This window comes from Brachyhypopomus gauderio, unplaced genomic scaffold (assembly GCF_052324685.1).
Source record: "Brachyhypopomus gauderio isolate BG-103 unplaced genomic scaffold, BGAUD_0.2 sc68, whole genome shotgun sequence".
NCBI lineage: Eukaryota > Metazoa > Chordata > Actinopteri > Gymnotiformes > Hypopomidae > Brachyhypopomus > Brachyhypopomus gauderio.
This window is the reverse complement of record NW_027506889.1, coordinates 1,830,968-1,843,289: the sequence shown is the minus strand read 5'-3', so window position 1 is coordinate 1,843,289 and position 12,322 is coordinate 1,830,968. Positions and strand designations below refer to the sequence as shown.

At 42.6% G+C, this 12,322-nt stretch overlaps 1 protein-coding gene across 2 annotated transcripts in view; it reads left to right on the top strand.

Annotated features, from left to right (window-relative positions):
- The first annotated feature begins 2,053 nt into the window (after positions 1 to 2,053).
- The window catches only part of stox2a (storkhead box 2a), a 61,211-nt gene continuing 50,942 nt past the window's right edge, over positions 2,054 to 12,322 (top strand). For both annotated transcript variants that reach the window (XR_013125046.1, XM_076989526.1), the window contains exon 1: positions 2,054 to 3,343. Coding sequence is in view for 1 of the 2 variants with exons in the window: in XM_076989526.1 (XP_076845641.1) it covers positions 3,022 to 3,343 (322 nt within the window). In the remaining variant the exon portion in view is untranslated. The remainder of the gene's footprint in view (positions 3,344 to 12,322) is intronic.

Here is a 12,322-nt window from a genome sequence, read left to right as displayed (position 1 = left end):
GCCATACAACACTCTTGCTTTTAAGGTGAGTGGGAAATCGTAAAAGTGAAAGAGCTTTCTCTATATCATACCTTTAAACTAAATTTAGGACAAAGGCTGAAAGGTTTTGGATTTTTCCATTTGTTTACATGTATATGGCATGCTTATTGAATTGTCAGCGTGATAGCCAGAGGTGGACAGTCCAGGCTCAGAGAATGTGTCCATCAGGACTTTAGTTCCACCCGCCCATGTTTGCATATTGGGCCTAGACAGCTGGTAGAACTCATGAATAAACTCAACTCGGTGATCTAATATTTTGGCAGAACGTTTTGATCCTAAACATAGATTATGGATATCTTAGAGTGAAGTTTGAGTGATGGTGAGGAGGGAGGGCAATGTAGAGATGTTCTTCAGTATGAGATGCAGTGTTGAAGTATGTGGTGTGTGAGGGGAGGAGGGCACTGCTCAGGTTATCTCAGGCATTCTGTTTATATTTTTGCTTAAGTGTCTCATAGTGAAGAATGCAGATCTGGAGTCAGTGTTTACCTCTCGGGTTATATGGGAAACTACTGCAGGAAATTAATTTGACTGATAAAAAATACAAATGCCCCAAATACAACTTGTTTCTGTTTGACAGACTATGCTTCATTTTATCACCACTTTAAGAACCACATTATCCTACTAACTTATTAACTTTATACATGAAATACTGCACAGCACAGTATATGAGAGTTCAGTCAGACACATGCACTGCTTCCTGCAGATGGCGCTAAGGAGTCAGTTCTTAGCTGGAAGTGTCTCACTGGGTTACATGTCATTGTGTTAACAGGAGTAAAGTGACCACTTACCTCTTGGTAAGAATAAAATAAAGATTCACTTTTACTCTGCAGGTCTCTGAATAGTGAATTTCAGTTATATTTAATCTGTGATTCACACACACACTCACAACAGCTCTGTCTTAGTCTCCATCAAACATTTACATTAACATTCATGGCATTTAGCCGACACTGAGCAACTTACAAGTTTGGATTAGCATGATGAACAAACTAAAAACAAGAACAACAAAAAAATTAGAATCATAAAAGTTAATATGTGACCCTTGCTTGGTCATGGAAAAAATGTACTTAATGGGGAATACTATCCTGGCTCTCTCCACAGAGCAGCGTACAGTACATCTGAAGGGCATATGTAGGCCTATATTATATGTATATTATGTTGTATTGTATAATAATATCTGTATTAATCACATGTTTTTACCATGCAGAAGAGACCGTATATGTATATATATATATATATATATATATATATATATATATATCTGTAAAAGAATGCATTAGGAAGTTACTGTGTGAGCGATTGTGTGATGGTTACCTGTTTATGCAAAACAATTGTAAACCCTTAGTCTGGGGCTCAATCTTTGGAAATTCTTTATTGTCTTGGCCTGCAGTGCTCACAGGGTCTGAATCGCCACACTGGGATGTGTTAACCACAAGCAGAAACCAAGACATGATCTTTGCAGCCATGTTCACTACGGTGTCAGACTGTAAATGTATTGATTTAATTATTTGTTTGTTTATGTCTTTATTTACTGTGGGGGAGGGGTTCCAAGGTGCATATGTGTAATAAACAAACAAACAAACAAATAAAATGAAGCCCAAACCCAAAACAACTATCACAACACACCGACTGGTCTTACAGGAAATCTGGGCCTTCATATTTCTGGTATAATTCTGAAGTTGTAATTTCCACAAAGTACATTTTCTTGTATGTGTGCTGCACAATATACGGGGTATGAAATACAAATTACAATCTTTCACGTGCAGGCCATGGGTCTTATGTTTAGTGGTCAGTCGCGTTATTGTTGCCAGTACGTGCTGGATGAGAAACTCTTTTATTAAAGTAATTTGCTCTGAATACAGAGAAGGTCAACAGAGCCTCTGCACACCATTTTTTGACGTTCATGAAATCTTTCTCTCTCTCTCTCTCTCTCTCTCTCTCTCTCTCTCTCTCTCTTTCTCTCTCTCTCTCACACACACACACCAAAAGGAAATTTACACTTCACTGGTATCTAGATTTTACCCCCAGTCTGTATCCGCATTCTGTCCGTGCTGCCTGCAGTCCGGAGTTTCCGCGGACAAACTGGATTCGAGCATCGCACATCCACCGAGCATCACCGCGCGTACGTGTGATATTGGGAACACAAACACAGGACAATCACATGAAAGCTCCTTACGCGAACATAACCCCAGACAGCTCACCTGTTGCGAGACCCAAGGCGCTGAACTCGCGATGCTTCGCAAGGCGCCTGTGGGCGTCACGGAAACATCTCCGCTCCTCGGCGCCGCGGCGCGTCTCCACCTGGCCAGCTGCGACGGACACTGGGCGTGAGGCCATATATATTACCCACCACGGCTTTCAGTGACAAGTAACGAGTCCTTGCGTACGGACGAGTCACAGCCTGCACGTATTGTGGACTCTCAAATATATATATGTGAAGGGAAGAGTGGGAGGGAGCCTGCTAGTGGAGCGAATAAAGACGGCAATACAAACGGATGAAGTCATCTGCTCCAAGGAGGAACATCACATCGGGGAGGGATCGATACGCTGGAACAGCTGGACACAGGCCTCGACGTTGGCCACCTGTCTCCAGAAGTGGGTCTGGGAATGTACTGCCTGATGTGCGCAGAACGCCGTGTGAGGGGTTCGGGGAGTGCGGGCGGAGGTAGGCGCTCATAACCTACTGACGGTCCGGTTGGTTTGGCAATTCAGTACCGTTAGAGCGCAGGAATCGTTAATGACCTGAGTCTCGGTAGAAGAATATGGGTTTACCGTTCGGACCATATTAGTTTATTCAAATGCTGTGTGAATAAACGGTATCAGCACGCTAATGGACCTTCCGCCGTCACGGGCACCGCTTGGGCTGGGAAGGGACGTGAGCTGAAAGGCGGTGCGATGTGTTGGGTGAGGAGGTTCGGTAAGGTGCGCAATAAAACCCCGTGTGAGACACACTGTCGTGGCAGGTTGTGAGACGCGTCGGTGAGGATGGAGAAGTTCCTGCAGATAGCGCCCCACTCCCTCGCCATAGTGCTGTCACGGGTCGGCACCGAGGAGTCGCCCGCGATCACCGACCAGCTTCTCCATCACCACACGGGCTACGAGATTTTCGCCGACTTCAAAGCGGAGAACATGCAGCACTTCTGGAATAAGAAAGTGACAGACGCCATATCGGAGACTTTCTTTCTGGGCTGGATTGACGAGCACGTCCTGCTCATCCAGGGGAAGGAGGATAATTTGGAGGTGCTGAGGGAGGGGTGGACGCGCAGGGCCCTCAAACCGCCCCGGGGCTTCGAGATTAAGTGCATAGGTAAGATGAAGACGCACCACTGAGTGACATGATGCTCGCCCACACTGATCTGTACCATATCTGTGTTCCCTTTTGATTGATTTGGAGATGGCTCTATGTTTACTTGCCTCTGAGTTCAGATCAGTGGTGCTATGGGGTATTTAGAGTTTTAGTAAAAAAAGACGGGGTGATTTACAAACTCTGGCACAAGTTAAGTTGAAATTGTGTATATCCTTATTGGTCCGAGATGCTTTTGAAAGATACCAAGCAGCTCCTTTTAGTTATTTGATCTGTAGTGCATTGAGTGACAGGTGTCCACCTGCGCTGTTAGTAAACATCGTTAGCAGCGATGGCTTCTCCACAGTCCTGTTCACACACATTTTCTGATGTTGGAGATTTACCACCACTAGCCAGATTCCTTTCCACTGAGTGCAAAAGTGAAACATTGTCCAGATGTTTCTGTGGACTGGAATCTTCCAAAAGGAATCAAAGCTAATATTCACCCAACTAACAACTACGATTTATGCAGGCATTGTTCCGTTTCAAGTTCAGGAAACCAGTCAGGCGGATTTGATACTCACTTATATATTTGTTGTATTAACACATTCACACACACAGTGCACATGCACAATATTGAATTAACCTAGTGTTCATTTATCCGGACAAAAATGCACTCAGTAAGAGCTAATATCTCAGAGGCTTGTCTGCTGCACCTGCTGTACGTACACACTGCAGTATTTTAAAGACATACACAAGGTGATCTAACACATGCTAACCTTGATTGCAAATCAAAGTGTCAGCTGTTGTACCTTATCCTCCCCACAGCATCATGTTTGAGGGATTCAACCTTGATGTTGGGTGACCAAACATAAGGGCTTTCAGATAACTGGACAGTAGATATTAAACTAGAAAGGCAAAGCTCATGAATTAACTTTATGTTGGCTTGACAAAACAGCTATAAATGAATAAAATGCAGTTTTAATTGATAATGAATAATGTTAAACACTGCTTAAATGTAAAATGAATGTAATTTGCTGTGCGGTAGTTTTGGCTGAGGGGTTATTTAGCTTTTGTTGTAGTTGTGGTTGAAAGCTGCTAGGCTGATGGGCTAATTGTTTCTGAAGCTAAACAGCTGTGGGGTAGTTGAGACTGGGGCATTGTTTATTGTGTTTTAACATTGTCGACAATAAGTAATGTTGATGTTAAACATTGTATGAATGTAAAATGAAATGTAATTTACTGTGGGATAGTTGCAGCTGAAAGTTATTTAGCTGATAGTTTTGGTCGAAGGCTTATAGGGTAATTTGCTGTGGGGTAATGTTTGTGGGGGGTAATTGACTGTGAGGTAGGAAAGATAGAAACATGATATAAAGTCACTTATTCTCCAGCAAGAGAAGGATAACATCTCCCTGACTGATTAGCCTCCTGGTTTCAACGCTGCATAGATGGACCTGACAGAACAGTAAATAGCAATACTGTTGTTTCCCAGTAGCTAAAGACAGAGTCATTTAGTCCAAACATTTGTTCATTAGAGGTCCACAGAAGTTCCACAGACAAGCTCTAACACTGTCCCTGTGTGGTGCTTGGCTATCACTGACTAGTCTTGCCTCTCAACCACGTGGCTGTAAATCTTGGTGTGTGCCAGGAAATAGATTCTGCAGAACATTCTGCCTGATCTTTTGTCCTACACCCAGGGCTACGGCGTGATAAGTGCTATTCTGTAAGCTTTACGGAATGTTTCAGTGTACAGTGGAACACTTGAAATTTAATACACATTTAGTTAATTTGATAGTAAGGTATTTAATGTTTTTGCAGTCCTGGTTCTTAAGTTACATTGTACTGAACATTTATGATGCAAGTATCTTTCATTGTTTTCCTTCAGGTTCAGTGCTCGGTCAGCAGAGTGTTAATATGTGCTGGACAAACAGAGTGGTTTCAAGGGTGAGAAACTGGTGAAATGGGGCCTCCCATAAGCGATAAGCAGGCATGGATCTCCTCTACATGCATTGCCTGGGTCACCTTCTCCACCTCCACCCTTCACTGCTCCTGAGTGAAGTGTGCTGGAATGTGGTGAGGGTTGGGAGATGTATGTGTGTGTGCGTGTGTGTGTGCGTGTGTGTGTGTGTGTGTGTGTGTGTGTGTGTGTGTGTGTGCGTGTGTGTGTGTGCATGCGTGCGTGTGTGTGTGTGTGTGTGTGTGTGTGTGTGTGTGTGTGTGTGTGTGTGTGTGTGTGCGTGCGTGTGTGTGTGTGTGTGTGTGTGTGTGTGTGTGTGTGTGCGTGTGTGTTCAGGTTATCTGCTGTGAATAGGTCCAGGGATGGATTAGCTGTTGAATGCTTTAAGAGGGAAGTTTTAAATCTTTTGTCCTGTACTAGGCGATCTGTTTGGAGCAGGTTTTACTTCAAAATGCCACCCTCTTCAGTGATTGTGATTGTAAAAGATTGTCCATGTCTATGTCATGTTTAGTTTTGGTCAATAAGTTAATTTCAGAAAGTTAAAAATATATATTCTTGCCTGTCAACCATAAATGTGCTCTGTGCTCATCACATTCCACTTTGAGACTGTGCTAATCTGACACTTGAAATATGAAGAATTTGTGGAGTTTTCACCCAGACCCCCCTCTCCAGACCCACCTCCCCAGACCCACCTCCCCAGACCCCCCTCCCCAGACCCATCTCCCCAGACCCATCTCCCCAGACCCACCTCTCCAGACCCACCTCCCCAGACCCACCTACCCAGACCCCCCTCTCCAGACCCCCCTCTCCAGACCTACCTCCCCACCAGACCCCCCTCTCCAGACCATCACCCCAGACCATTACCAACTCTGGTACTCTGTGGTGGTCTGTGGTATTCTGGTATTCTGTAGTTTCTGGTACTCTGTAGTACTCTGTGTTGTTTTCAATATATCAAAACCTACATTTGGCACAGTAACCCAGTGGACCTGAAAAGACCACCGAGTTATTTTTGGAGCCAATTTCATCCTCTTTTGATTCAAAACAGAAAATGTCAGTTTTTCCTCTTGTTGTTATGGAGATTTGAATCAAGGCATTTTTTAAACTTATGTTTTACACCCGCAATTCATAAGTGAAATTTATTAAGTTTGGTCTGGTTCTACTGCTCTGGTTCTACCCAATTCATATGACTTTAATATGAATTGAAAAACCTGTTTTTATCTGTGCTCTAAAAAGAGACCCTTCCTTACCCACCAAAAAAAGCCAGCACATTCCAGCAAACTTGGACATCAGTTCAGTGTGAACAGTCAGCTGGTGCATTTTGTTTATGACAGTCTCTATGATGTTCTTTCCCATTCACACCTTTTTATTCGGCTTTTAAGGTCTTTTAATCTGGCTGTTTTACAGGCAGTTCCAATTTCTGATATCTGTTGGTGTTTGTATGATTTGTAAATATAATAATAATGAGTAATGCAGAGGAATCGTGTAGGACTAATAAGGAGTAATAATCAATAAGGAATAATGTTCCAGGAAGTGCACACATGCTAAACCTGCCTGTTTGTGTGGGTATTTGTGTATTGAGTGTGTGTACAGGTGTGTATTTGCCCTCCAGTAATAGCTATCCTTGGTCCTTGGTTGTGTCTTGGGTCAGAGGTTATCTGTATACAGGAGTTGTTGGTCTGTTTGGACTGTGGGAAGGATATTATAGAGAGCTGGGTTAATAAGGACTGTTGGAAGGGTATTATAGAGAGCTGGGTTAATAAGGACTCATTCATAAGGACCCAGAATTCAAGCAATACAAACACACAAAACACTCTAACACATGTATTCATACATGCACACATACACTCACACCATACACACATGTATACATCATGCCACCCAGAATGTTTTAGTAGCTAAACTTGTACCCTGTGTGTGTGTGTGTGTGTGTGTGTGTGTGTGTGTGTGTGTGTGTGTGTGTGTGTGCGTGCGTGCGTGCGTGCGTGCGTGCGTGTGTGTGTAGACAATGTGATTACAGTGAGCATGTGAGTTCAATGAACATGAACAAGCAGAGTTGAGTTGAGTTCCGCCAAGTTGAGGAAGAGTTTGAGTGGTGATCTTCTCCTCACAGTAAAAGCCGTTCGAACACAACTCACACAGATGCAGGGAGAACAGCTGAACCCAGCTGAACTGTGGCTGGCATGGCTACAAATAGAAGAGCTGTCTGCTGAATCAGACAGACGGCCCAGTTTAGAGTCTTTGAAGTGATCTCTGCTGGAGATTGTTGTTGGAAAAATGGAGTTGGAGATGTTTGTTCCGTGCTTTTGAAATGAAGTAAATAATGACTGAGTTGCATAGTGTAATTCACTTTAAAAGGTTATGCTGCTTGATAGTCATAGTCAAAAGGGCATCATCAATAGGAGTGATTTCCTTTTCCTGAAAATTTAAGATAATTATATGTAATTTCGCATTTGAAGATTAAACTGTCAGACAGCTACCATGCCATGTGTCTACTTGTCTACTTTTAGCTATATGAAAAGTTCATGTTGGAAAACTCAGATAACTTACTTACTCTAACATGGCCTTGCAGAATTTGGGGGTTTTGGGCTGAATACAGTTGTTCAACTGAACTCACATTTTTCATCCAATACCTATTCAGCGTGAAAGTCTTGAGCAGTGTGTCATTATCTCATTAAATCAGTGGAAAACTGAGACGTTCACAGACAGGATCGATGGGTTCCTGCAGACGTGCAGGTGAGAAGCTCATGTGGTCTTTGTGCTGAGGAGAAGGCTTCACATGCTGCCAGGTTTTAGGTTTCGAGAGAGGTCACAAATCAGGCATTTAAGGAGGCTTCTGAACAATGACCACACACAAACAGAGGCTACTGTGATTCTGCAGAGCAACTGAAGATCTGAACAGGGCTTCATGTTCATAAAAGTTCATTTTTGCTTGAGTTATTGCTTGAGACATTCTGAGCTGACCTCACGTGTGGATCAAAAAAGGAGACCACATGGTTAAGGTTTGTTTTTTTGGTTAAGGTAACATGGTTAAGGTTAACTTCCTGAGGTGAAAACATTTGGCCATTCCTATTCTTTTATTCACTTTCAAAACTATCAGTTTAGATGTAAAACTCTCTAAGTCTGACTGTGGCCATGCCTAATGGCGATTGTGCCTGACTGGCCACACTTAATGCCGTCTGTGTCTGACTGTGGGCATGCTTAATTAATAGTGATTGTGTCTGACTGTGGCCATGCTTAATGGCATCTGTGTCTGACTAGGGGGAGCTTAACACCATTTGTGTCTGACTTGAGGGGGATTAACAGTCATTGTCTGACTGTGGTCGTACTTAACAGTGTCTGGGTATGTCTGCCGGTGCAATTAACAGCATCTGTGTCTGACCAGGGGCATGCTCAACAGTCTTTGTGTCTGTCTGACATTACGCTCAACACCGTCTGTGACTGATGGTGGCCACGCTTAACGGCGTCTGTGATTATGGAGCTGTAGATTCCCTTGGCCCAGTGATATCCATGGCCCTGCTGGTGTTGGGTGTGCAGGATCATGGTGAACGTGTCTCTGCTCTGAACAAACCTGGCACAGGATGGGGGGTAGGAGGAAGGAACACACTGGAAGTCCAGACAGGAAAGGGAAGTAGGGTTGACCAAGAGCCAGGTGGACACAGCCCTGCCGTCAATAGCAGGAAAGGGAGGAGAGCTGCCAGGAGAGAATGGAGGGAAACAGAGTGAGGAACAGCCAATCAGCACCGCTGAGAGAAGTTATGCAGCTCTTTGCTTTCGAACCCCTGTCAGAAGGTGCTGGAACACAACCAATGCAGCCCTGTGTTTACTAACATAGCCGAGTGTAAACATCTATGTAGTGTCAGCAATCTCATTGCAAAAACCACTACTGCTTACCACAGATAATGCTGGTTTGCACACACACACACACACACACACACACACACACACACACACACGTGTGCACAGATGGGTAAAAAGCGGAGGACAAATTTCGATTGCAGTGAAAAATCACAATTGACAAAATATGGCACATTTATATATATATGAAAATGTAGATCACATTCATTCCACAGGGTTCTAAAGTTTCTTTTTCTTTGAATTTCCCAACTTCGTTGCTGGCATAGGAACAGCTGGCAAACAGATATGTCGTTAATTCAGTGTCCAATGGTATTAAAATGTTTTGACATTAGAAATGACATATCCTTAATCCAGATGGTCGGAAGGTGTTCAACAAACCGATCAGCAAGTCTTCTCTTGGTTTCTCCAATGTAATGCTGATTATGTCTCTTGCATTAGACAACTCCTACTTTGTTGCATGAGGATGAAAGACTGATGACAACTGATCCTTTTGTGCCAGTTTTTATAGTGGTTGTGTTAATAAATTTACACATGGCATATCTAGATTAGTGGTACAGTACCACTATTGGAATCTGAATGGTTAATTCATTCTTGATTAGCATGTATTTAATGTTCTTGTCTCATCTATAAGAAATTAGTGGATCCTTAAAAAGGGATGTAGTCTGTACATCATCCTGGAGGATCCTGAAGTGTTTCAGTATAATATTAGCCACTGTTTTATTAGTGGGATGATAAGTCAGCACCAAAGAAATTCTTGTTGTCTCAGTAGATTGTTTAAAGTGCGTCCACTCTCTGAATAGGTAAAATGTGAGCAAATGCAGCATCTATGACTTCCTTAGAAAAACCACAGTTTTGAAAATGTTGATGCATTTCAATACTTTTCTGGGGGAAGTCTTTGTTGTCACTACTTAATTCTGAGTAGTTGTGGGTGAGGAGTTTTGCAGGCCTTTGAATGGGAAGAATTGTATTGTAGATAAGAATGAGAGTCTGTAGGTTTACAATGGCTGTATTTAAACAGGAATTAGTCAAAATCACTGAAACCTCCAAAAAGGGTTCAGGTTCTCTTTATGCTTTATGAGAACAAAGAAATGAACAGATGGAGCTCTTGTAATGTGCATGTAGCAATACCAAAAAATGTCATCAATGTATCTCAAACATTTGTAAGGGTACAAGTCCAGTGTGTAGCTCAAAAATGTTTCTCAACAAATCCAACAAACAGTTTGGCATAAGATTGAGCCATTTCAGCTCCCATAATGACTCTTATTTGTGAAGCAGTTCAGATTCAACACAAGTTCTGCTAGTTTTAAAATAATCATCTTGGATCTTGCATCAAGAAAATGTTATAAAGCTCTCAAACCATCTTCATCAGGAGTTGGCGGGTAGCGTTAGTCCTTTCAAATGTTCAAGGATATGTAGAAAGAAACATATGTACATAAGGATTAAACAATAGGTTGAAAATGCCATCCAGGAGCTGGGATATAATTTCTGTAGGGCAAGAACAAGCAGATGCAGTGGGACATCCAGGATTATTTTCCTTATGAATTTTTGCGAGAAGATAGAAACAGCTGCAACGAGGATATCTACAATAAGATTGTGAGCAGAGTCACGGAGGTCTCCTGCTGAAATTGCATGATTAATAGTGGCCTGAATAGAAGACTATATCTGAGGAGTGATATCATGTTATATGTTCTGTTATATCTGTTATATCATGTTATATATGTTCTGAATATAAAATGTGGTGTCAGGAAGCTGGTCGATTGCTTCCTCCTTATAAAGGTCTTTTCTCCAGACAACAACAGCTCCATCTTTATCAGCTGGTTTAATAACAATGTCACTCCTTTTGTTGACATTTTTAAAGGCAGAGTTTTCTTCCTTAGGTAGATTAAGTTTTCTAGCAGGTTTGTTAAATGTTCTGTTACCAATTTCTCTTTCACAGGAATTAATATAAAAATCTAATGGTTGAAATTCACCTGTAGTGTCAAAGTTTTCACTGACATCCTGGTTTTAGTAAAATAATTAGTCTTAAATATCTGAAAATATCGTTAGTGTCATTAGATCTTGTAGGTACACACACACACACACACACATATATATATATATATATATATATATATATATATATATATATATATATATATATATATATATATATATATATATATATATTCATATATATATATATGAATATTCCAGTATTCCATTATGAAATGTGTGGGGATGTACTGTATTGTGGAAATAACTATGTTGCTTTAGTCTTAGCAGTAAGTGAGTAATGAGGTTTGAATTACTATGGTTGCCTTCACCTGCTCTTCCACAATCACCCTCTGGTTGTTTCTAAGATGTGTCATTAAGGTAAGTTACCTGTGAGTTACCAGCCAGGTGTGTGTGAGTGTATGTATGTGTGTGTGTGCACGTGTATTAAAAAAAGATTGGTAATAAATCATGCTAGTCTCGTAGAAAAACAGAAATAGAAATGAAATACTGCATGTCCTCCCTGGTGTGTACGACGCATATTTGGCGGAGCGAGTGGGGTGGGGGGTGTCTGTCAGCACCATGCCATAAATCTGAAGCCCACAATTACACACACACTTACACACACACACACACACATGCTCACACACACACACACACACACACACACACACACACACACACACACACACACACACACACACACACATGCTCACACACACACACACACACACACACACACACACACAGTAGTAAGGAATGGTGGTTCCTGGTGCTCCCTCGTCCTCCAAGGGGTTCTCTGGTCCTCCTTTGTGCTCCTGCTTGCTTGCCCTGTCCCCCTCCACTCCACCTCAACGGCTTGTCTGTGCAAGTACTCCACCCTGTGCTCACTCAGTCACGCTCGCCGAACGGCTGGAATTTGGTGACATTCCTTCCTCTGCCAACCCCCCCCCCCCCCCCCCCCCCCCAAACCCGTGTCATTGGATAACACATTACACACATCGATTACCAAAACACCCTGGACAGTTTTGTGCCCTGTAGTGACCACCCTGCGGACCTCACCTCACCAAACATGTCCTCTCTCCTGTCTGTCTCCTGTTCACCGCTGTCTCCATCCACTTTGAAACTGCAGGGTGTTTCTGGACGTCTCCCACACGGCGAGTGGCGTGTGAGAAAGAGCACTGTGTAGGTCTGCACATTTCACTGTGACAGCAGATCAT